Source organism: Mustelus asterias, chromosome 9 (assembly GCF_964213995.1).
Source record: "Mustelus asterias chromosome 9, sMusAst1.hap1.1, whole genome shotgun sequence".
Classification (NCBI taxonomy): Eukaryota; Metazoa; Chordata; class Chondrichthyes; order Carcharhiniformes; family Triakidae; genus Mustelus; species Mustelus asterias.
The window spans coordinates 113,551,393-113,578,861 of NC_135809.1; the positions used below are offsets into that span (position 1 = coordinate 113,551,393).

Consider the following 27,469-nt stretch of genomic DNA (forward strand, 5'->3'; position numbering starts at 1 on the left):
GGTTGCTGATGAATCACCAGCAACAATCAAACTCTAGATATTTTACGTCGCTCGTTTGCTGCTTATGGGCACCCAAAGGAAATCATGTCCGGTAATGGACCTCAGTTTTGTTCAGAAGAGTTTTCAGATTTCTATACTTAAAAGATCTGTGCGTATTTTATTACATTACAAACCCTTACAATTTTTTACTATCTTCAATGTAGTACAGCATTTCACAAGATCACTGCTAAAACATTTGGTACTAAGCTACAAGAGGAGATATCAAAACCAGATGACCAAAAACTAGGATAAAGTTTTAAGAAACATGTTAAGGGAGCTCAGAGGTCCAGAGAGGAAGTTCCAGTGTTTAGGGTCAAGGAAGCTAAAATCCATTAAAATCAGGGATGCACAAGGCTCAAGAATTGGAGGAATGCCAATATCTCAAAGGCTTGAAGGGTGAGAAGAAATTAAAGAAATGAGAGGCAAGGAGGACATTCAAAACAATGATAAAAATATTAAAATTGAGGTCAGAAGCCAGTGTAAATCCATGAGCACAGGGGTGATGGGTGAGAAGAACTTGGTACAAGTTAGGATATAGCAGCACTTTAGGTTTGTTAATTGATATACATGCATGCTGTAAATAGTAATATATTCTACCACATCGAATTCAAAACACGTCATCTGAGAACCAAACTAAATAGATGTGGGCCAACAATACTGACTACAATAATGGGTATCATATAAATAAGAACAACAACCTCTTAAACCTTGTGGCAACTGGTAATTTTGAGCTGCAAGTGGGCACTGGTTGTAAAATTGCTTAATGTTCTCATGGCTCCCTTACATAGTCATTACAAGAATTCACCAATAAATCTGTTCCTAAGCTGATGCACTTGGCTCAATTTCCACTGCATGTTGTGTTCATTTCTCCACTTTGCAAAATCTAATCCCTTGTGTTGCTTGAATAAATTATAATTACAAAATTTTTATAGACTTTACGACTTCACAAGCTGTGGCTCTGAAATTATTAAGCAGAAACCAAATCTTTAAATGGTCTCACCATAAATTTAAGAAGTACATTTCATAATTACTACTTACCACTACATGATGGAGTATCAAATGATTGAGAACAGTATCAGTCAGCTAGTTAACTCTATTAATTACAAATCAGAATAAATGTTCTGAAAAGGAAATTAAAAGGAAACAAAGAGGTTTGATTGGGTTCAATACTTCTTTTTGCAAGTTTTGTGGGTAAATCTTTTAAAACAAAGAAACCAAAATACCATCATTGTTTCACATCTGCTAAATGGAAAACATTCCCAACCCTGCAATATTTCAGATTCGTGTTCCCTGGTCTTTAAGCATGCACTGTATACTGGCTGTGCAGCAGTGCATTAATGAGAGGGAAAGATGACAAAGAATCATCTAGACTTGAAACGTTGGCTCTATTCTCTCCCCACAGATGCCGTCAGGCCTGCTGAGGTTTTCCAGCAAGGCTGCAACATATATAGACTATTTGCTTGCAAAGATACTGCTTCTCCAAAATAAACTTTAGAAAAACAGTTAATGACGTTTAAGGCAATGCTAACTATAGAACAAGTTAGCATTACAACGCAGCTCACCACACATCAGGATATCCCCAAGTGCTTCATTTAATTAATTTGTGAAGTGTTGTCATGGTTCTGTAAGAAAACACAATAGCTCATTCCTGCATGGCACAATCCCAACAACTAAGTACACAATTCATCTGTTCTTTGGTAATGGTTGAGGGATGCATGTTGCCCAGGACACCAGCAGAGGTCCATATCTTCATCATTCATTCCAGCCAAACCACTGGCAAGGACAGCCAAAGGTCTCAGTTTAACACCTTAATCCTTAAAAGAGAACAGTGTCAAATTAGCACAGCCTCTGTACTGCAGAGAAGTGTTCCTTGCTCAAACACTGCAGCTAAACTTGAATCCATAACCTTAGCTATTATTGCTGTCTGCCAAAGCTCCATCACGTTTCTTTAAAGACTATTCTTTAAGTTGCACTCATTTTGATTAACTAATCTTAAACTCTCATGATAGCTGTTTATGGTTTGGCCTTGCCAAATATTCCTTTAAAGATGCATATCCAAGACCAGTAAGAAGTTGAACAACACCAGGTTAAAGTCCAACAGGTTTATTTGGTAGCAAATGCCACTAGCTTTCGGAGCGCTGCCTCTTCGTCAAGTGGAGCGAGAGATGTGCTCACAAACAGGGCATACAGAGACACAAACTCAATTTACAGAATAATGATTGGAATGCTAGTCAAGCTAATCAATGCTAATACAGCTAATCAAGTCTTAAAAGGTACAGACAACGTGAGTGGAGAGAGCATTAAGCACAGGTTAAAGAGATGTGTATTGTCTCCAGACAGGACAGCTAGTGAGGTTGCATTCTTGGACACACGCATCTTCATTAAGGACGGTCACCTCAGCACCTCACTGTACCGCAAGCCCACAGATAACCTCACGATGCTCCACTTCTCCAGCTTCCACCCTAAACACGTTAAAAAAGCCATCCCCTACGGACAAGCCCTCCGTATACACAGGATCTGCTCAGACGAGGAGGATCGCAACAGACACCTCCAGACGCTGAAAGATGCCCTCATAAGAACAGGATATGGTGCTCAACTCATCGATCAACAGTTCCAAAGCGCCACAGCAAAAAACCACACCGACCTCCTCAGAAGACAAACATGGGACACAGTACCCTTCGTCGTCCAGTACTTCCCCGGAGCGGAGAAGCTACGACATCTCCTCCGGAGCCTTCAACATGTCATCGATGAAGACGAACATCTCGCCAAGGCCATCCCCACATCTTGCCTTCAAACAACCGCACAACCTCAAACAGAACATTGTCCGCAGCAAACTATCCAGCCTTCAGGAGAACAGTGACCACGACACCACACAACCCTGCCACAGCAACCTCTGCAAGATGTGCCGGATCATCGACACAGATGCCATCATCTCACGTGAGAACACCATCCACCAGGTACACGGTACATACTCTTGCAACTTGGCCAACGTTGTCTACCTGATACGCTGCAGGAAAGGATGTCCCGAGGCATGGTACATTGGGGAAACCATGCAGACGCTACGACAACGGATGAATGAACGCCGCTCGACAATCACCAGGCAAGATTGTTCTCTTCCTGTTGGGGAGCACTTCAGCGGTCACGGGCATACAGCCTCTGATCTTCGGGTAAGCACTCTCCAAGGCGACCTTCACGACACACGACACCGCAGGGTCGCTGAACAGAAACTGATAGCCAAGTTCCGCACACGAGGACGGCCTCAACCGGGACCTTGGGTTCATATCACACTATCTGTAACCCCCACAACTTGCCTGGACTTGCAAAATCTCACTAGCTGTCCTGTCTGGAGACAATACACATCTCTTTAACCTGTGCTTAATGCTCTCTCCACTCACGTTGTCTGTACCTTTTAAGACTTAATGAGCTGTATTAGCATTGATTAGCTTAGAACATAGAACATAGAAAAACTACAGCACAAACAGGCCCTTCAGCCCACAAGTTGCGCCGGTCGTGTCCCTATCTACCTAGGCTTATAAATAGACTTACCTATAACCCTCAATCCAATTAAGTCCCATGTACTCATCCAGAAGTCTCTTAAAAGACCCTATCGAGTTTGCCTCCACCACCATTGACGGCAGCCGATTCCACTCACCCTCCACCCTCTGAGTGAAAAACTTATCCCTGACATCTCCTCTGTACCTACTCCCCAGCACCTTAAACCTGTGTCCTCTCGTAGCAGCCATTTCAGCCCTGGGAAAAAGCCTTCGAGAATCCACCCGATCTATACCTCTCAACATCTTGTAAACCTCTATCAGGTCACCTCTCATCCTTCGTCACTCCAAGGAGAAAAGACCGAGCTCCCTCAACCTATCCTCATAAGGTATGCCACCCAATCCAGGCAACATCCTTGTAAATCTCCTCTGCACCCTTTCTATGGCTTCCACATCTTTTCTGTAATGAGGCGACCAGAACTGGGCACAGTACTCCAGGTGGGGTCTGACAAGGGTCTTATAAAGCTGCATCATTAGCCCCCAACTCCTAAACTCAATCCCTCGATTGATGAAGGCCAGCGCACCATACGCCTTCTTAACCACCTCCTCCACCGGTGAGGCCAATTTAAGAGTCCTATGGACCCAGACCCCAAGGTCCTTCTAATCCTCTACACTGCTAAGAGTCTTACCCCTGATACTATACTCTTTCATCCCATTTGACCTGCCAAAATGGACCACTACACATTTATCCGGGTTGATGTCCATCTGCCACTTCTCCGCCCAGTCTTGCATCCTATCTATGTCACTCTGCAGCTTCTGACATCCCTCCAAACTTTCCACAACACCACCAACCTTTGTGTCGTCGGCAAACTTGCCAACCCATCCCTCCACTTCCTCATCCAGGTAATTTATGAAGATGACAAACAGTAAGGGTCCCAGAACAGATCCCTGGGGCACTCCACTGGTGAGCTTGATTAGCATTCCAATCATTATTCTGTAAATTGAGTTTGTCTCTCTGTATGCCCTGTTTGTGAGCACATCTCTCACTCCACCTGACGAAGGGGCAGCACTCCGAAAGCTAGTGGCATTTGCTACCAAATAAACCTGCTGGACTTTAACCCGGTGTTGTTTGACTTCTTACTGCATTTACCCCAGTCCAATGCCGGCATCTCCACATCATATCCAAGACCATCCATATTTTATGAACTTTTGCTCCTGTATTTATTACCGAACCAAATACTTTAAAAATTCTCAAGTATCAGTATTATAATTTGCTATCCTTCTGCTGCTAGACAAATTACAAATATTAGTGTAAGATTCCACATTTAAATTATGCTTGCATAAACCATTGTATTTAATGACTATCTTTTGCATTATTCTTGATACTTTTATTACAGCATCATCTTTATGAATGACAATCGTATGTATTTTAGGTTGTTAAGTTATAGGAACCAAAAATAAAACACAATCTGTGTTATCCCCAAGCCACTGGAATCTTACATTCTATAAAGGTAACTATACTGTGCAGTTCTACACTTGTCTCCATTATATTTAAAATTTCTTCTTTTTCACTCTTCTGTTTTTCCCACCATTGCACATCAGTCCATCAACAAGTTGGTATGCAACTATCTTGACCCAAGGTCCCTGCTAATTAAATTTAAAGCCGTTGTCAAGAACCATTTTAAGACAAGAGCAGCCAGCCTCGGCTCTGCTTCTCATGACCAAATTTTGGAACACAGATTTAAGACAATCAAAACAGTCAAAGGCAAGATGAAGAGACTTTTTTTTGCAAAATGCCAGACCAGAATGCACTGCCTGAAAGGGCAGCAGAAGCAAATTCAATAATAAAACTTTCAAAAAGTAATTAGGTAAAAAGTTGAAGCTAAAGTTGTTGTAGAGCAACAGGAAAAGAGCAGGGGAGTGGGAACAATTCGATACCTCACAGGCAGAATATGCCAAAGAGCTCCTCCTGTGCAATATCAATCGATAAACTCCATCCAAAGTAAAGAAAATTCAGTGTGAAACATTGCAAGCTCCAATTCGCATGACAGCACTGTGGATTACATGGTTCTTGCGCAAATCAGGAAGAAACTTATTGAACCATAGATATTAGCACAGTTTATGCTGAAGAGCATCAAATGTCGGTCAGCAGGAAGGTATTTGCCTCCACAATTGGCACCCCGTGTCAGAATTCAGCACTCCCTGATTAATGGTCCCCCTAACTTTTTCCATTCACGTGCAGAATGAATTTTGTGACATGCACCAATATCACGGTAATGTGTAAATGCGCTGAAACAAAAAAAAACTATAAATTTGTCTCATTTCTTTCTCCTTTCATGTTACATTCAGATAGCTGCTATGCTGCATCATCTGGACACATCTTTTGTTTCTTTACTGCACCCATTATTGGTGCTCATAAAATTCATTATACATGTGGAAATTAGAGGGAACAATGCTCAGGACATCCCAAGGTGCTTTATAGCCAGTGAAGTATAGCCAACCCTTGTTTAGCACGTCTAATGTGTTCCTTAAAAAAAAGTGTGCTTAATGAAAACGTGCTAACCAAAAAATACTTTCCAGTATGAAAACGGGTAACAAAGGTGGGTTACTTTCCCAATTTGTAAGTTTAACATTAAAAATCTATTGGTTGCCTAACCTAACCTCTCAATAACTTGCCTCCTGCTAGTCAGTTCCCAGCTCCAGTTCACCGCCTCTCCCGACTTGTCACTTCTCTCCTAAAGCCTCTCACTTGATGCCTCTTCCAACTTACCAGTCCCCCCCCGCCCCAAAACCTTTCCGCCTCTCCTGGACACAACCTGATTCTGTAAATTGTGTCCCCAGTCTACACTCAATCCCGACCAGCCAATATAAGCAGTCGTATCTCGGCTGGGATATCAATCATACCCAAAATTGTGCCTCAAACAAACATTTGAGCCCAAAGAGTTCAGGTCCTTCAGAAACTACTCACTGGTTTCTAGTGAGCCAGATGAACAGCTCAAATGGTGGCCTTTTATTATCCCCCCCGCCACCATCTCCATTTCCAGAGCACACTCTCTTCCTGCACTATGTTAGGATGAGCTGTAATCAATAGCAGTTGCCAAATGGCCAGCTACATCCAGCAGGATTAGGCACCAATGGAAATCCTGCTATGTGTGGCACCACAGTTTCATGAAGCATCAACTGGTGGAGCAGCAGAATACTGTCCACATAGAACATGAGCAGTGTTGATAATCGATGATTTGGTGCACGGCTGCGCAGGTGAACAGCTTAGAGGGGACCTAGCTACTTGATTCAGGGTTTAAGATACCTTTCTTAAAAATAAAACAATGCATCTGTCCCCTCCCCTAACTTAAGAGTAACTGAATTCAACATTTCATCTCAGCCCATCAGGATCCCGTTAAACGAGACTCCCATTTATCATCATCATGCTGAGTTAGAAGCATCCTCAAAAACAATAAAAATTCTCTTAAACCATCAAAAAGACTTCTCAAACTGGTTTCACATTGCCACGCATTATCATGCTAACAGTTAACTTTGCTGCAGTGCTTCCACGATGTCAAGAAAAATATATAACAACCAACTCACCACCATGATGCTGCCTAGTTGGTGAAGTTACGTTCCTAATGCATGGAGTGAGCTGCCCTTCTGTCCTTTCGTGAGATGAGTCGCGAGAGCGATCGCTTGACCTGCGGCGATCCCGTGATCGCTCATAGCCGGTGGCTGCATGGAGGTTCATTTTGTTAATACGTGCTGTCCCAAACTTCGGTGTGCGTGAAGGGGCACTGCAAAATTAAACAAACGAGTCACAAATCCCAAAAGACAAAAAAAAACCTCGTCTTTATTCCATTACTACTACTTCCTTTAATGCTGGTTATTGACATGCTAGAGATTTTATTCTGTGTGCTGCATCTTTACAATATTTTCAAAAATTGCAGATAAACCTCAACCAAGACCAGATTGAATTTTACATTGTTATAAAACTAAACAAACTAAATATTTATACTCGATTCTAAAATCAGTGCTGGCATAGATAGACAGGTGTTCAAAATCATATTAGGCAACATCTGCAATGGCATACCACTAAAGACCCACCAGTCTATTCAGTCTGTCCCATACAGTTGCAATATCTTATGTATCATAATAAATGCACTCACTCCACCACACCTGATATCATGTGATCTTCTGGGAGGTGCAAATAAAATCCAGGCCAATTAGATTTATCAGAGTTAGGGGGCTATATCCATTACCATAAGGGTCAATAACTGGGGGGCACAGATTTAAAGGCAAAGGCAAAAGAGCTGACAGGGTGGTGGTATCAGTTCAATCCTAACAATTAAAAAAGAACCGGATAAATATAGGGTTAAGAGGAAAAGCAGAAGGACTAATTGGATAGCTCTTTCAAAGAGTTGGTAGTGCACTTGGCCTAATGGCCCCCTTATAGAACCATTTTATGATATGAAAACATGTACAGTTGTAAATGGAAGTGAAATTTCTGAATCCAGAGGGACTCTGCCTATTCACATACACGGTATTAAGAAAGTGGTGCAAACATGTTTCTTAGTGCCAATTTTCCAATATGTAACAGCAGATCAAACAGCGGTAAAGAAATTAAGAGATTCTGATAAGAAACTATTACCACTGGCTACTGAATTGATAAATTGAAGAATTAAATTTAAGATTTCACCAAAAGAACAGAGAAAATCTTCTGTTTGATCTATTTTGTCCTTTTGTTTTTACACAATTTGAGAGAACGTGGAATGTCCCCAAATAGAAAAACTGAAGCAGAATCCAAGATTTTTTTTCCAATGGAAGGAATCAGATAAATAATTTAAAAAGTCAAATTTAACAAACATATGAAGCAGGGGTAATGACACAAAGCCCAAAGTCTTGAGAGCCTGCTGAGGTACGACAGCCCAGATAACCTTCTTGTGTTATAAATTCTATGATCCTATACTTGCTGCAGATGAAGCATTCTACTATATTGATAGATCTACATGGAACAATAATCACCACTGGCAAACTTGCGCTTCTTTTAAGTCAACCATTTGTGCAACGTTCCATTCTGAAATTGAATAATTTTTCCCAAACACCACAGACAACTATACTTTTGCCCAAAAGCCCCAAGGTTGAAACCTTAGGCAAGTGCTCTGAACACAGCAACTAATTAAATACCTTTTTGTCTCATGAATGTTATGGTAGAGCATTTTGATTGAATTTATCCGTTTTGTGACTTGAGAGAAAGTAGCCAGAAGCTAGGTTTGCTTTAAAGCAACTCTGCATTCTCATTTCAAATTTAACATTCATCGTTAAAATTATATGGCTTCTACACTTAAGTGGAGAATTCTACGGTGAGACATTTTGTGACCTAATAATTTCAAATCTCTGCTAAGCAATGGTGTACATGACATATTGCACTAGAACGATGTGCTACTTTGACACTGAACCAGCAGAAAATCAGCGTTTCAACACCCAACATATTTATTAAATTGTAGCATAATTCTGAACTGTGTTGCACAGACCCAAACAGAATATAATTCACTGTTGCTCACTGTCCAGAAATAAAGATAACGACACTGGGCACAAGATCATGGAACACCATCCTTTGAAGGAGTGTGTCCGACTTGACAGAAGACTGCTTGTACTATTAAAGAACAAGCTTGCATTTTTCTAAGCAATTTCACAACCTCACAACATCCCAATGTGCTTTGCAGCCTATCAAGTACTTTTGAATTTGTGCTTAGCAAGGTCTCACAGATAAATGACCAGATAACTTCCTTTGAGTGATCCTGTTCATGGGACAGGCATTGGTAAAGTACACATCGGAGAACTCCTTGACTCTTCATGTAGTGCCATGGAATCTTTCACATCCATTTGAGCAGGCAGATGAGGTCTTAGTTTAATGTTTCATTTGACAGAGGAGCACCCACCCCCCCCAATACTATAATGGGGGACATGTGCTAAAGTATCTGGAGTGGGTCTTGAGCCTACAACCTTCTCAGTACGTTAACCACCGAGCTGTGGCTGACATCTTGATTCAAGGGCAGAGAAAGAGGAACTGGAAAAGAGAATTAGAAGCAATTGAAATGGGAACCAAATGCAAAGAAAAAGAAACTGATCCACACAGTTTTGAATTATGTCAAACACTTCTGCCAACAACTTTTTATCCTTTATGAAACTAATTAGGAAAGATTATAGAAATTTGTAAACAGATGTACAGGAATTCAAGTAATGGTTATATTCAAAAAGATTAATGGCTTTCATATTGCTCCCCACCACTGATACAAAACTTGCCCCACTCCACTCTTCTTCTCCACCCAATATCATGAGAAACACAGACTATACAAAGGAAAACATTAATTACTTTTCAGGCAGATACATGCAAAACATTTGTGTGAAATTACTATCTTTATTGCAACAGTACTTCTGTAATTCCCATCCCATGCAATTTCCTTCATGCCATATCCATCTCATTAATGCGAACAGGCGAATGAGGAATAAGCTTCTCAATCCCTCAAGCTTGCTCCGCCATTCAATAAGACTGTGACTGATCTGACTGTAACCTCCACATTCCTGCCTACCCCAGTGACCTTTTGCCCCCTAGTTAAATCAAGATTCTATCTAACTCTACATTAAAAGTATTCAAAGACTGTGCTTCTACTGCCTTTTGAGGAAGTGCGTTCCAAAGACTAACGACCCTCAGGAAAAAATCCTCAACCGTCTTAAATAAGCAACCTCGTATTTTTAAACTGTGACCCCCTAGTTCTAGATTCTCCCACAAGAGGAAACATCCTCTCCACATTCAACCAATCAAGACGCCCAAGGAGCTTAAAAGATTTCATTCAAGTCAGTCCTTACTCTTCTAAACTTGAGGATACAAGCCTAACCTATCCAACCTTTCCTCATAAAACAACCTTATGATTCCTGATTTTAGTCTTGTATACCACCTCTGAACTGTTTCTAATGCATTCATATCTTTCCTTAAAGAGACAAATACTGTACACAATCCTCCAGGTGTGGTCTCACCAGTGCCATGTACAACTGAAGCATAACCTCCTGACTTTTGTAATCAATTCCCCGCCCGACAAATAATATTCTATTAGCTTTCCTAATTACTTGCTGTACCTGCACACCAGACTTGTGATTCATCCACTAGGAAACCTAGATCCCTCTGAATCTCAAGAGTTTGGCACTCTCTCACCATTTAGATAATATGCTTTTATTCTTCCTGTCAAAATTGACAATTTCACATTTACCAACATTATACTCCATTTGCCAGATCTTTGCCCACTCACTTAACTTATCTATATCTTTGTGTCCTCCTCATGTCCTCTTCCAAACTGTCATCAGCAAATTTAGCAACCATACCTTTGGTCCCTTCATTCAAGTCTTTTTTATAAATTGTACAAAGTTGAAGCCCCAGGATTGATCCCTATGGCACACCACTTGCTATATCTCGCCAGCCAGAAAATGACTCATCCCTTCCCATTGCCTCCCGTTAACTAGCCAATCTTCTATCCATACATAAGAACATAAGAACATAAGAAATAGGAGCAGGAGTAGGCCATCTAGCCCTTCGAGCCTGCCCCGCCATTCAATAAGATCATGGCTGATCTGACGTGGATCAGTACCACTTACCCGCCTGATCCCCATAACCCTTAATTCCCTTACCGATCAGGAATCCATCCATCCGCGCTTTAAACATATTCAGCGAGGTAGCCTCCACCACCTCAGTGGGCAGAGAATTCCAGAGATTCACCACCCTCTGGGAGAAGAAGTTCCTCCTCAACTCTGTCTTAAACCAATATATTATTCCTATAACGAGTTTTATTTGCCACAATATCCTTTGATGTGACACTTTATCAAAAGCTTTATGGAAACTAAGTACAGTACATCCACCAGTTCCCCTTTATTCTCAGCAAGTGACTCCTTCAAAGGACTATGGGCTAAACATCTTTTCCTTTCACAAAACCATGCTGACTCTGTCCATTTGCAGATGGTGGTTCCACCCCTTAGAAATTTGCATTGTATTGTGCATTCTGAAATATCTCTTCAAAAGTCTGCAACTGTATCTCGATTGACTGTGGAACCTCATTTGCCAGCTCTGCTTTCATGTCCTCATAATGGCCTTTATATAGTCTTGGACCAACTCTTTTCTCCCTCAACTGGAATTAAAATTCAGTTACATTATGATCACTGATATTCACTTTAAGGTTATCAATTAATCCGGTCTTCATTGTACAGTACCAGAGCTAGCATAACTTGCTCTCTGGTTGCCTCCAGAATGTGCTGTTTCAAGTAACTATCCCAAAAACATTGAGAACTCCACACCCACACTACCCTTGCCCATTTGAGTTTTCCAGTCTATCTTTAAATTAAAATTCCCCCTGATTATCGCTGTACCTTTCTGACAAGTTCCCATTCCCTCTTTGTTTATCCTGTGTCCTACCATGTAGTTAAAATTAGGAGGCTGGTACACCACTCCCATAAATTACGTTTAGCCTTTATACAAATTGCTTCTCTTTCTGGTTTCCTGAAGTTGGGTCATCCCCCTCTAATACCATTATTAATTAACAGAGCCAACCTTCCACCTTTTCCTGACTTCCTGTCCTTCCTAAACATCACGTACCCTTCAACAATCTGTCATCCTAAACCACGTCTTGGTAATGGCTATCAGATCATATTTACTTCTGTTTGTGCTTTCAGTTCATCTGTTTTGTTTCAAATGCTACGTGCATTTAGATAGAGCCTTTAATTTTGCCCTTTCATTATTTTTGTAATAACTGGCGTTATTTGTTGATTTACAATTTGTACTCTGTCCCTTCCTGTCACGTTCGGTTTATCATTTCCCATATTAGTTCCCATCTTTCTTGCCTTGTCTCCATTCTTTGGTTTCCACATCTTCCAGATTGATACCTTGCCCCACTATTTAGTTTAAAGTCCTCTCTATTTCCCTAGTTTTGCAGCTCCAAGAACATCAGTCCCAGCACGGTTCAGTGTAGACCGTCCCAACAGTACATCCCCCACTTTTCTCAGTACTGGTGCCAGTGCCCCATTAACCAGAGCCCACTTTTCCCAAACCAGTCTTTGAACCACACCTGTCAATTTGCATGTGGCTCAAAGGTAATAATCTCTGGATTATTACCTTCACGTATGCACGTGCATAAGTTTCTCTCCAGCTCATGCGCAAACCCAAACCCTGGTACTGGGCAGGCAACACAGCCACCGGGACTCTCACTCTTTGCTACAGAGAACAATATCAATTGCCTTCACTACACTGACCCCATATTTCTTTTTGCCCCCACACTTGAATGGGATCCTGTATCACAGTGCCACAGTTAGTCAGCTTATCCACCCTGCAGCCACTTCTCCCATCCAAAAATGTGTGACCTCAAACTTGTTGGACAATTGCAGAGGCATTTGCACTCCTGCCCTCTGGAATCCCTTAACTGCCTCACTCACAGTAATACTCTCCTGTCTCTGGCCATCTTTCAAATCAGAAGATCCTATCCGAAGGCGTATGACTGCCTCCTGGTATAAATTGTACAGTTATCTCTTCTCCTCTCTGATGTGGTGGCTCAAGGCACAGACACTTACTGCAGATGTGTTTGCCCTGAAATCAGTGTCATCCAAGAGTTCCCACATGCTCCAGCCATGATACATCACCCGTCCTATCTTTATGTGCTTTAATTAATTATTTTATTCAATGATTTATTTTCTTTTATATATTTTATCATAGAATCATAGAAACCCTACAGTGCAGAAAGAGGCCATCTGGCCCATCGAGTCTGCATCGACCAAAATCCCACCCAGGCCCTACCCCCATATCCCTACACATTTACCCGCTAATCCCACTAACGTACGCATCTCAGGGCACTAAGGGGCAATTTTTAGCATGGCCAATCTTACCACAAATTCCTGTACTGTTTTGAATCTTAGGAATAAAATAGACCTCAAGTACTTATCAGATATTCACCACACAGGTAGATCCTTCCCCTATAGTAGAGCAAGAACCAATTCCTACAGGGTGGGAAAGTTAGAAAAAGCAAAGGAGTATTTCCCTCTCTATCCAACTCCCTCAGCTCACCAAATTCTTGCACTCAGTTAAAGTTGCGCTGGTCACACTAAGAATGTCTGAATTTAAATTACCTGAAACAAAGGGATTGAACCCAGGTACAAAACAGACTAGTTCTAACTAATTCCCTTAATTAACTATTTCAGTTGCTGTCAATGGATAGCTTCTATCTCCCAGTTTAGGCCCCTGGCAATTTAAACAGCACTTGCAGTTAAATGGCAAGTATATACAATATTAGATTTTTAGAACTCATTAATATTCTCTAACTTTAATACCGTATCCACCCCTTCTTCCTGTACCATTCTCATCCCTCCATATATCATCCTGCACCCTCCTATGCCAACCCCTCATCCCCCACAGCCCATTCTGAGCCCCAGTCACCCCACCACGGGCCAGTAAAGTTGGGCGAGCAAAATTTGATGATATCAAGATCTTAATCTAAAAACCTGACAGAGAAACATCAGAGCTCCAACAAGCCAATTTACTAAAAGAGAACAATTGACTCATTTAACCAACAAGATTACATTATTGAGAAGTGAATTGAGTCAATATTTGAAATGGAAGTATATAAAGAATATGTGGAAAGGAAAATTGAGGTAAATCACTTGAGCTGAAGAGCTACCATTGACATAGGTAACAGGCCAAATTATTTATTCTTAGAATCATACAGTGCAGGAGGCCATTCGGCCCATCGAGTCTGTACTGACCACAATCCCACCCAGGCCATATCCCCATAACCCCCATGCATCTTGCGCTGTAATATCAAATATTCTACGCCTATAAGAAAAGGGGAGGAAAGGTTCAGTAGAGATGATGGGGGCCTGGAATGCACTGCCAAGTGAGGTGGTTGGGGCAGACATGTTGTGACATTTAAGACTTATTTGGATAGACACATGAGCTGACGGAGATTTAAGTGATACAGGCAGTTGGTCTAGATAGGACAATGTGATCATGCAGGCTTGAGGGCTGAAGGGGCTGTCCCTGTGCTGTACTGTTCCTCGTTCTTTGATTCAGCTAAATGGAACTGCAATAACTTCCTGCTAAATAATCTATCCAACACTTACTGTCAAAAATCAGGATTGAAGATATATTTGGAGATTACATGTACATTACACACAATGCTGCAGTGTACACACAATGCTGCAGTGTAGTGATTATGGCACTGCACCAACAAGCCAGAGGTGATGTATTCATATCCAAGGATGGAAACTGTAGAATTGGTGATTTGTGGTTGAGCACCTAGGTTGTTCAGGGAAGAGAATCTGACAACCCACTTGGGTTTGGTCTTCATGAGACTAATCCACACTCCGTATGATCATTGGTTCAATTCTCTACACATCAACTCAGTTGTAACAAAGAAAAATCATCTCCAACATTGCAGCACTCCCACCAGTACTGAACAAAAGCGCATGCTGTTTCCCCGAGTTAAGCCATAACATGGAGGCTAGTCCTACTCATGGGAAGACCCAAACCTTAACTACTTGTACAAAGGATGTTGTTGCTGTGCAAAAATGCGAGGGGAAGAAAGGAATCCAGTAATAAATAAGGTGATAACACTGTGTGCCAGTGCAGTGGCTGACATGGAAAAATTGCAATTAACGTAAACCAAAAAGCCACCACATAACAGTTTGTCCCACAACAGCACTGGAGAATTCTAGCTTCGTTAACGTAAAAAGGAATGAGAATTGTGCGTGATTGTATTTACATGTCATGTGTATGGTTCTTTGAGAGTAGCTAACAAAGTGTACTGGATTTGGGGCTTAATGGATATAGATATTGAGTACGGAAGTAGATAAGTTACGCTGGACCTTTAAAAAGCTCTAGTTAAGCCACATCTAAAGTTTTGCAGATGATTCCAGTTACCACACTTTGGGAAGGATCTGAGGGTCCTTGACAGGGTAACAGGAAGTTACCAGAATGGGATATGGGAGTTTAGCTACAAGGTTAGGTTAGAGAAGCCAGGTTTGTTCTCCCTGAAGCAATAGAAATTTAGGGTGAATTAACAGAGGTGCATAAGATTATAACAGGTTTCCATAAGGTGGACAAGGAACAGCTGTCGCAGATTTAAGATTTTAGGCGAGAGACGTGGAGAGATGAGGGAAGGAAATTCTTATAAGCAGCAAATGGTGGTGGTGGAAGGGGAGATGATCAATGATTTCAAAACAAAATTGGATGGGCACTTGAGGGAAATACACTTGCAGGACTATGGGGATAGAGTGAGGGGGTAACAGAATTAACTGGGTTGCTCTTCAGAGCGCTGGCATGGACTCAATGGACCAAATGACCTTTTGCACTTTGAGAGCAGAATGGTGAAGTTTCCAGCAGAATTTCACATGACTTTTCCTCGCCTCCCTCCATTATTTTGGTGAAAATTTGCAATGAGAACTATGTCATTAGTTCTGTAATTAATATTGTAAAAAAAAATCACCTCAGGATTTGCATGTTTCAAAGCATGTGTTTCTACGATTTTGTTAGCAAGCTGTTAATTATGGAGAAACACAGACAATCTGCCTTATTTTGTTAAAAAGAACTTCTGAATCCAACAACCACTTATAAAATAGCAGTAGCATTTTTGGCATGTTCCAAACATCTTAAACATCCTATACTGATTTTTAAATGAATATTTCATGTTCAAATTATATTATTTTTTGAAGCATACACACTCCTTTGAACACATCCACATGCTTTTCAATATTAAATGAAAACACTCAAGGGATGGCCAGTTAATTCAATGGATTTATAACCTTGTCTTGTTTCCTGCCTCTTAACTGATCTCCTCTTAAGTGCATGTCTGATGAAAACAGAACAGGTATCGAGGTCAGTAAAACCTTGACGATGTTTCATTGGAAACTGCAAACTACTAGAAAATATGGGTACAATTTTAAAAAACAAACCATTAAAGATTTTTGAGAAATTCACATCCCCAGCAAAGGGAATGCGTCAGTTGAGAATCTAGTCAGTGACGTAAATCAGACAGGCTAAAAAAAGATAAAAAGTTCTCAAAATTGACAGTCTGCAGCCATACTGAAATACCCATGAGAAACTGAATTGTAGCAGTGACCTCAGCCCCTCAGGCTGATTACTAAACTGAAGTTAAAACAGCAAGAAATTTAAATACAGTAAGCAAAGCACTCGCCAGCAACATATTCAAATACAGAGTCACAGTTAAAAGTTGGAAGCTCCGTCGCTCCTGATCTCGCGCACACTGTTCTGCGGGAGACACCGAGTCAGTGTGGCTTGAACAAGGGCATAAGCGGGTGGGGGGGGGGGGGGGAGGAGAGAAGCGAAGTCAATTGCTTGACAGTAAAAATGTCTTCTCCACATCAACCCTGTCAACACCCCTCAGGATCTTGTACATTATTTATACAAATTGTAAAAAGCTTGAGGCCCTTATACTTATCCTTGTGGCACATCACTTATTACATCTTGCAAACCAAAAAAATATCCATTTATGCCAATCTTCTATCCATGCCAATATGTTACTCCCCCCCATACCATGAGCTTTTATTTGACACAATAACCTTTGATGAGGCACCTTAACTAATGCCTTCGGAAAATCTAAGTACAGTACATCCACTGGTCCCCTTTTATCCACAGCGCATGACTCCTTCAAAGAATTCCAATAAATTGTTTAACCATTATTTTCCTTTCACGAAACAATGTTGACTCTGAATTTTTCCAAGTGTCCTTCTGTAATGTCTTTAATAGCTTATAACATTTTACCTATGACAGATGGTAAGCTAACTGACCCTTACTACACTGGAACAAGCCACAGTCCAACAGTAAAATTTGGCGTTTAGTCCTCACAAATTAATGATACCGCCTGTTGTAAGTTGCAAATTTTCTTCCACTCCTCCAGAGCTATATCCAAGTTATTGATAAACAATATGACTTGGAGTGGTCTTAGAACTGATCCCTTTGTGTCACTACTACTGCCACGAAAAACTGTCCTCAACTCTTACTCAATTTCACCCCTTCCAAACAACTAAATCCATTTTGTGGAGATATCAATCCTAGGCCCCAGTATCCTGGCCAAGATTTATCCATCAATTAACATTGAAAAGATCATGTCACTATCGGCACTGTGGCAATTTGAAGGCCAATACAGCAATTTGAAAGCCAATATTTAAGTGTTGAGGGTTTTAAATTGGTGCAATGAGGATACATAGCAACCAATTTGTGCACAGCAAGGTTCCACAAACATCTGTTCGAGTAATGCTGGGTGACAGGTAAATAATGAGCATAATACTGTAAAAATCACCCATTCTTCTTCAAAATAGTGTACTAGGATCTTTTTTATGCCTATCTCGAGGCGGAAGGAATTTGACCTCAGGTTTATGTCTAAGGCACTGCAAATGTCAGCCTGGATTATGGTTAAAGAGCAATCGACCTATTCAAGAAAGGAGGAAGAGAGAAAATGGAACCACAGGCCAGTGAGCTTGATATCAACCGTCAGCAATTGCTGGAATCTATTATTAAAGAAATAGTAGCAGCACACTTAGAAAATTATTATATCATTCTGCAGAGGCAACATGGTTTTATGACTAACAAACAAAATCAATCACATTTTGAGGATTTAATAAGCAAGGTAGATAAGTGGGAATCAGCAGATGTAGTTTATTTGGATATTGAATAAGACACCACATGAAAGGCTGCTGCACAAGATACTGGGCTCATGGGCTTAGGGATAATACAGTATCAGTGTGGATAAAGGATTGGTCTAGAGACAGAAAACAGAAAGCACAAATAAATGGGTGACATTTGGGTTAGCGCCACAGTGCTGGGGCCTCAGCTATTGACAATCTACATGAATGACCTGGATGAAGAGTGTAAGTGTTATTGAGACGAAGCAAAATGGAAAGTTGTGATGAGGACAGTAGGAGTTACGAAGTGATATAGCCAACTTAAATGAGCAGGAAATTAGTTAATAGATGGAGTGCAATCTATTTGGAAATATGAGCTTATTTACTTTGATAGGGAGAACAGGAAAAACTGGCTATTGTCTAAATAGTGAGAAATTATTCAATGTTGGTTTGCAGAGGGATGAGTGCCCTTTCATATGAAACAAAGTTAGCATGCTAGTGTAATATGCAATTTGGAAAGCAAATAGTATACTTGCATATTGGCTTTTATTGCAAAGAATTGGACGTATAATGGTGAGGAAGTCTTGTTACAACTGCAGAGTGTTTTAGATGAGGAACCATACCTGGAGTAAGCTGTTTTTAAACTTTATTTATTGGTGTCACAAGTAGACTTACATTAACGCTGCAATGAAGTCACTGTGAAAATCCCCTAGTACAATGTACCCAAGGAAGAATATATCTATCATAGAAGAATGAGGGTCCACTGGATTGATTCTTGGGATGAAAAAGTTATCCTATAATGAGATTGACTAGAATGAGCCTATCTCTCTGGAGTTTAGGAGGGGGATTTGATTTGATTTATTGTCACATGTATTAACAGTGAAAAGTATTGTTTCTTGCACGCTATGCAGACAAAACATACCGTTCATAGAGAAGGAAACAAGAGAGTGCAGAATGTAGTCTTACAATCATAGCTAGGGCATGGGGGAAGATCAACTTAATGCAAGGTCCATTCAAAAGTCTGACAGCAGCAAGGAAGAGGCTGTTCTTGAGTCAGTTGGTACGCGACCTCAGACTTTTGTATCTTTTTCCCGCAGGAAGAAAGTGGAAGAGAGAATGTCTGGGGTGCGTGGGGTCCTTAATTATGCTGGCTGCTTTGCCGAGGCAGCAGGAAATGTAAACAGAATTAATGGATGGGAGGCTGATTTGCATGACAGATTGGGCTACATTCACGATCTTTTGTAGTTCCTTGCGAACTTAGGCAGAGCAGGAGCCATACCAAGCTGTGATAGAACCAGAAAGAATGCTTTCTATGGTGCATCTGTAAAAGTTGGAGAGAGTCGTAGCTGACATGTCAAATTTCCTTAGTCTTCTGAGGAAGTAGAGGCGTTGGTGGGCTTTCTTAATTATAGTGTCTGCATGGGGGGGACCAGGACAGGGAGAGGGGATCTTATTGAAACATACAGACTGGAGAGAACCTATGAGAAGGTTTGACGAGATACCTTGTCTTCGACTGGCTCGAAGTCTAGAACTGATGGGCACAGTCTCAGGCTAAGTGGTTGACTATTTAAGCCAGATGAGAAGCTTCTTCACTCGGGGTTATGAATATTTGGAATTCTCTACCTCAGAGGATTGTGGATGCTGAGATGTTGAGAATAACCAAAGCTAAGAGAGAGATTTTTGGACTTAAGAAAATCAAAGGATACAGGAACCTGGAGGGAAAATGGAGTTAAGATCAAAGGATTAGTTAAAATCTTACTGAATGGCACAGCAGGCTCAACAGACCTGGGCTTACCCTTCTTTATATTTAAGTTATGTCCCTGGAGTGAGGTTTGAGTGGTTAGAATTTGGAACTCATTATCATTGGGAGTAGTTGAGGTGATTAGTGTGGATGCATTTAAGGAGAAGTTAAAACAAATACACGAGGGAGAACAGGATACAAGAACTTGCAGATCGAGTTAGATGGAGGGGTGTGGCAAATAGACACAAGCATAGACCAATTGCTCCATTTCCACGCTGACTTCTATGCAAATTCCATGTAATTTTTCCCAAGCTCTGTCTCACCCACCCAATGCCTAAAAACAGCACAGCAATGGCAATTTAGTTACACAGCACACGCTGTATTGATGTAGGTATGCTCTGCTGCACAACCAGGAAAAAAAAAATCCTTTGAGGTCACAGCTCAATTGAACCATCTAATTCTACAATAGAAGAACAACATGACAGCACTTACAAGATGCATGAATAAGAACAGAATCGCCTTGAAAACTACCCTCATAAGCTAAAAAGGGAAAATTCTAGCACTGAAGAAACCCACTTTTAAAAAAACGCACTCAATGCAGGAGTGAATCAGCAGAATGAGCAATAGTAAAGTTGACAACATAAATTAGAGTTTTAACATACAGCAGCCAGATGGAAGGTTTCCAGCTGTTGTTGATTTCAGATTTATTTCGGTCATCAAAATATTATTTGTCAAATGAACTGATTAACAACTGCTGAGTCAGCTCACATCTGAGGGCAGTGAAGTGGCAATTGTAATAAGTCATCACAGCTGCTCTGAATGGACAGTAAACTTCAAATCCCATCATAAAGCAAAATGAAACGCAATATAAACAAAACAGCAAAATGTAATATTCTAAAAGATAACTTGCTGTCTTCAATTTAAATCTGTGAAGGGAAATCAATCTCTGCCAAGTTTCACTCCTATTAAAGGACTTTACTGGGCTATACATTAAACTAACCTTGCATCTTTTAGCTACATTTACAGGTATCCAGACGGACAAATGCAATCTTCTCCCAGCAGGTACAACATATTTCAGGTAGCAGTCTTTGAAAGTGAAAAAAAAAACACAAAATACTCTCGACCTCTACAAGCAGAACATCGGAGAACACATGTGTGGATGTGTGCGGAAAAACAGGGACAATCTGTTCAACAATGCTGTTTTTCTCCCCCCCCCCCCACCACCACCCCCCCCCCCCCCCAAACCCACTGAATGCAATGAAGGTTAAAGATTATTAAACTGGATCAGTCCAACACAATGCCACCAGAAGACTGGGTCTCAGAGCGACCACAGAGTTAAAGCTTATGGATTTTTCAGTCCTAATACAGGAACTCAATCTCTTCCTGAATAACTGATTTCAGCTGCTCCTAATTCTGTGCCAACTAGTTTGCAGTGACTCCTTTTCATAACCAGCCATAGAGAGGATCACACTGAAGTTCTACATCAAAATCTATAATAGTCCGATGCAAATATCGCAATTATTTTTGAAGATTGATATACATACCTTGATGTTTTACATGAAACAGGGAGAAAGCAGCAGGCCAAAAATTTCTGAATGCAAGACCAGTGCAAAACCCAGAACAGTCGCACTTGTGGAAAGAATGCAGCACTCGCAGCATCCTTGGGCATCACTTTTGAATCTCGGCATCTCCAGGACCCTGTTCGTCATTTCCCTGCTTTATTTATGAGCTGCGGGAGCCGACAGCAAACCACTGCATCACTTAGCCGCCTTCAGAGCTTTTAGCTCCTGTGCTGCCTGATTGTCAGTGTAACCTCTCGGTTCACACATGAAAATCACAGCCGCAAATTCCAAATCACTTCTGTGGTAGTTGCTGACTGGGAAGAGTGCTGCTGTGCAGGTGCTGACGTCTGGAACCTCCCCTCCCCTCACCGGTCTTTGTTCTGCATTTGTGGCTGCAATTGCTCCAACTCCAAGCAGGGGTGATGATGCTGCAATTTGACATCAGATGCCAAAAGGATTTTTTCCCTCCTTTTCGCTCCCCTCCCAGTAAGCTACCAGCTGCTTCTGTTACCATCTGTCAAGCATTTCTTCATTGTGCATTAGTCGCCTTGACTAAAGTGTAATGAAAAATTCAAAACAGGCCCACCAACTGTTTCACCCACCAAGAAAATTGGATGATGCACAATTTGTCCTCAAATACCAATGTGCAAATAATAAACATTTTATAATCAGCAGTATATCATAGGAACGTCAGTGAGAAACTGTTCAAAAAAATACTTGCATGAAAGAAAAATCATAAAATCTCTGAATCACAGAATCATACAACACAAAAGACCACCCTTCGGCCCATTGTGCCTCTACTGACAAAGCGTTTCTGAATTAGTCCCATTCTCCACTTCACTATAGCCCCAGAAAAAGAATCTGGCACATTATTAATAATATCCAATACATTTTGCTGCACATTTAAATTTCATGATGGTACCACAACAATTTGCTTCTCCACTTGTCTCACAGGTGCAAGGCATGTGCTATGACATTTTTTAGCATATGTTCACACAGACTTTTTTCCTCTTTGGGGGAGTGGTGGAAGGATTCCTGAGCCAATTATCGTCCCGTTGAACCACGTTATGAACATTCCTTCTGTGGCCAACAAGTCAACAAGGACTTGAACCCGAGGCTAATGGTAGGGTCACTCCCACTGTGCCACAAGACATGTTTTACCATGACATTGAAGAATATATGATTCAAATTGAATGAGCATTAAAATACACATGAGGAAAACTACTTACCTGCTCTGCCTTCAGCCATTACTGCAGTTATTAGAGAGTACGAAGGAGGAAAAAAATGAGGAAGCAGACAGGCAGAAGAGATTGCAGCAACAAAGAAAGGCAGGTAGAAAAAGACACAACAAGGAGAGGCAGAAGAGAAGAAGAAACCATGGGAGAGGCAGACAAAGGCGGAGTCGCCAAGGAGAAGTTGGCAGAGGAGGAGGAGAAAGGGAGGCCGAGGCAAGGGAGCTGTAGAAAACTGCTAGTTAAACAGTAAAAGGCAACATTGACAGAAGAGCAGCCATTCATGTATGTACCAGTGTTCTTCACCCAAAAGCAGTCTCTCCAACAAGTGCACAACTATTTATATTCTCGCCAAACTGGAATACTTAACTAGTGCCTTTCAAACAAAGTTATAGGCTTTGCCTCAATAGCCACCTGGAGAGGTATTTAAATCAAGCAGTTATGTATAGAAAAGCAAAAAAGATTCAACAGCAATCACAATTGATTGTGTTACACATTTTAAAAATTACAGCAGTTGCCAAAAGAGAACTCCTACCAACCTACACCTGGTCAGCCAAATATTCCACCTCCCATATATGTTGAGGCAGAGACTCTGATGTTGAGCATTTCCCATACCTTGGTGGCCATCTCTCGGAAAAGGTTACCATTGACAAGGAGATCCAACACCCAATCAACTGTACCATATCAACCTTCACAAACTATGGCAGCAAATGTTTGACAAAGACTTTGGTAAGTCAACAAATGTCCTGGTGTACAGAGTGGTTGTCTTCACCATGCTTCTGTAGTGCAGCAAGACCAGGACTGTGCATCAGCGACACAAAAGAGCACTAGAGAAATTCCCTCAGTATCATCTATCACCTCCTGCAGATTCAATGGGAGGATCATTAACTAAACGCTGGTGTCCTTCTTGAAGCCAATTCCATAAGTATTCAGATAAAGATCCTACAAAATCAACTTCAATGGACTGGACAATTGTCCGGATAATTGAAAAATGTCTTCCCTACCCAGTCCTGTTTTCTCAACTCTCAAATGGTCATTGTTGCAGGACAGCACAAAGAAAACACTTCAAAGCTCTGAAGCTCCCTTTAAAGCACAGCAGCATTGATATTAACGACTAATACTAAAAGGGGCAGCTTGATGGCTAGCAGTGCTGCCTCTCAGCGCCAGCGACCCGGGTTCAATTCCGGCCTCAGGTGACTGTGGAGTTTGCACTGTCTCTGTGTCTGCATAGATTTCCTCCGGGTGCTCTGGTTTTCTCCCACACTCCAAAGATGTGTAGGTTAGGTTGATTGGCCATGGTAAATTGATCCTTCATGTCAGGGGTGATTAGCAGGGTAAATACTTGGGGATTGGGCCTGGGTGGGATTGTAATTGGTGCAGGGTCGACGGGCCAAATGGTCTCCTTCTGCACTGTAGAGATTCTACAATTCTATGACTGGGGAAGCTTGCTACTAATCGTTCAGAATGCAAACAACTTATCCATCAAGCTACATCACGCGATCTTGATGAGGAAGATGGCGACAGAGATGGAAAGGAAGAACCAAATCCTGCACCCCACTACATCATAGAACATCCTGCCACACGTGCCCATATATATGCGATTGACCCTCAAATCTGAGTAGACATCATCCTCAAATCGAAGGACAGCCCAACGACGACAATTATGTTCATGTATTCTTTAATATCTGCTCCTAAATATACACCCCTCCCACCAAGAGGGTCACAGGTTTATTGCATCTCCACATTCAGCTAACTGATAAAAAAATCCAGAGATTGATTATTTTACAATATTAGTCAAGCAAATCAGTAAATGGGAAAATATGAAACAGGCACATTTAGCATAATCCCGGCAGCTATTTGTGAAAATTAGAATATTCTGCACTGTCTACCCAATATTTTACCAAATTAAGGATTATTTAGTAGTTGAAAGAACTGTAATAATGACAATTTTATAGATACGACCACTATTTTCTGGCAAAGTTGTTAACATCTCACATCAGCCTTACAACGTGGACTTAGTTCCTCAGACATCACAGATCAGAAGGGGCTATCACTTAGCACTTGCTCCTAACCAGGAGCAGCAAATTTATAAATTTCAGCCAATTTGCAAACACCAACCACAATTAATCAGTAACTGATTTTAAGATTTACAGCATGGGGGTCATGACCTTGACCTTTAACACAGCTCCAATCTCACCAGCAAAACATCATAATCGCCCTCCAGGTGACATGAAAGCATTGTCACATCATCGTTGCTTTTAAGTGAGTCACTTGCTCCAGTCTTCCATGCAAAGGACAGTTTCTTTTGTTGGTCTCTTTTCAGCTCTCCACACAAGCAGTGTTCGCTCCCTTCATTAAGATTTCCTTCTTCAAGTGTGAAAGTAATATTTTCATTTCTCCTTTGCCCTCCACCCAATCTGCCCCCAACAGATTAGACTGACTCTCTGGGAAACAATGTCCCCACTACAGATTGTGCAAAGGCCTTCCACTAGCAATGCAGCTTTCTTACCAACTCAAGAGAATCATTGAGCGGCAAACTAATAAAAAGTAAAATTAAAGACCCATGTTAGCAAGTACTTCATCACACACAAATAAAAATCAAAGGGATGGTTTACTGATGGAGTAGAGGCAATACTTAAGACTTTGAAATGAGGAAAAATATAGGGACTTTCTGAATAGATAAATGAAGATATGTCTATGCCTCCTCACTTCATCAAATCAGAATTGATCCAGAATCCAAGTCAGGTATTCCTTGAAGAATGGGCAGATTATCTGAATTTAACACTAAATCAAAGTCCATTTTAGGAGCAGCTCACCCAGCAGACCTGAAACCCTAATGATCCTTTCAGCCTGGGGGACTGTGGATAATCATTTCAGTCTTAACATCCACAACTTGCATTTACAGAGCAGCTTTAACCCTGAAGGTCTCAGAGTAACAACTTGTTCCTCTCAACTCGAATTCAAATCGACTATTCAAAACATTCTTTTCACACCATCCTGCCTTATCCAAGTTTAAAGAACTATAGAAACACATGTAATGAATTGTTATTTTGCTCTGCAATCCTAAAACATGGGAAGATACGGAGCAAGTATCACAATTGCCATGCTAATTAGTTAGCCAAACCATTATTTTCATAGTCCTAAAATTGCACATCATGTACATAAATTTATCATCTAAACTTGCCAATATTTACATTGAATGCCAAGATGAAGGGTTTAGTTAATTACACGACAAAATATCACATACAATCACTTGAGCCTGAACAAAGCCACATGTAATTGAAGTTTCCACTTTTATTTCCAGTACTATTAATTTCATAATTAAAATATATTATACATTCATTTTGTCATATCACAACTTCAAAGTGATCAGAACAGAACTTCACAAAACTGCATGAAGAGCCATCTCCAGAGTATAACGAACTGGGTAAATGAAGTATGTTCATTAAGGAACATAGATGCTGTATCTATACTCAGTCTTCAGCTTATTTATTAAATAAATTCAAACAAAATGACTATGGTTATACTACCAATGCATAACAAAGTTGACAGTCACATCAAAAGCAAACAGCAAATTAATGATTTGGAAAGGGAGAAGGGGGAAATGGTATAAATAATAGAGCAGACATGAAATATTTAGCAAGCTACAAACATTTACAAATAGTTCAAACTTCATAGAGAATTTCAGTTTTGCATGTACCACAGGGCAGGCATAGCAAAGGGGAACTGTAAATCTGCGAGTAACTGAAGTGAACCATCCTGCAGATGTAGAAAGCAACTTCACACATGGACAGAGCCAATGATTTGGAATTTATGCAGAATCTCAGAATGATACAGCAAGGGAGGCCATTCAGCCCATTGGTTGGGAATGCAGGACTAGGTGGCATAGTTTAAAAATTAGAACCAGGAATGAAATTAGGAAACACTTCTACAAAGGATAGAAGTTTGGAACCCGATTCCCCAAATGGCAGTTGATGCTAAATCAATTTCTTAATTTTAAAATCAGAGATTGATATATTTTTGTTATCTTTAAAAGGGTATGGGGAAAAGGCATAGAATTAAGTCACAGATGAGCCACAATCTCATTGAATAGCGGAACAGGTTCTAGGGGTTAAATGGCCTCCTCCTGTCCCTACGTCCCTGTGCCAACTCCTTGAAAGAGTGATCCAATTACTCCCACTCATCTGCTCTTTGCTGACAGCCCTGTAAAATGTTCTTCAAGTATTTACCCAGTTCATGAGCGACTGCACTAACTGACTATTACATAGAAAAATTGACAAAATTAAGGAATATGACACCCTCAATGCCCAGTAAAAATCCCATTGTCTCATAATACAGGCAGAATTAGATATATTCAAGTCTCATCACAGAAACAGCGGAGAGATCTGGTTCACAAAATCTCACGTTAATAAAAACAACATCTAATTATTCATCCACCATAAAACCGTGATCCTACAATTCTTGGCAGATTTTCGGTTTTATATTGAAACTTTTGCAAGATGATTAAGTTTTAAGAATTCTACAGCACCTAAAGACAAATTTCTGTGCATGACATGCTTACATTTCTATAGCACCTTTCATGATTCCAGCATACCCCAAACACTTTACATCAATCAAGAATTTTTTTGAAAAAATGTAGTAATGTCAGAAAAGTGACAGCTAATGTACACACAGTTAGGTCTCACAAAGAGCAGTGTGATGATGGCCACATAATCGGCACAAGAATGTAGATGCTGCAGCAAAACTGTC

The 27,469-nt window shown here is 40.8% G+C and overlaps 1 protein-coding gene across 9 annotated transcripts in view; it reads right to left on the reverse strand.

Annotated features, from left to right (window-relative positions):
* The window catches only part of btbd10b (BTB (POZ) domain containing 10b), a 72,234-nt gene that overhangs the window by 26,165 nt on the left and 18,600 nt on the right, over positions 1–27,469 (reverse strand). For 8 of the 9 annotated variants that reach the window (XM_078220885.1, XM_078220889.1, XM_078220884.1 and 5 more), the window contains one exon: positions 7,116–7,312. In XM_078220885.1, the coding sequence (XP_078077011.1) occupies positions 7,116–7,312 (197 nt within the window). Of the gene's footprint in view, positions 1–7,115; positions 7,313–21,470; positions 21,885–27,469 lie in introns of those variants that run through there. The other variant, XM_078220883.1, reaches the window with a different exon arrangement.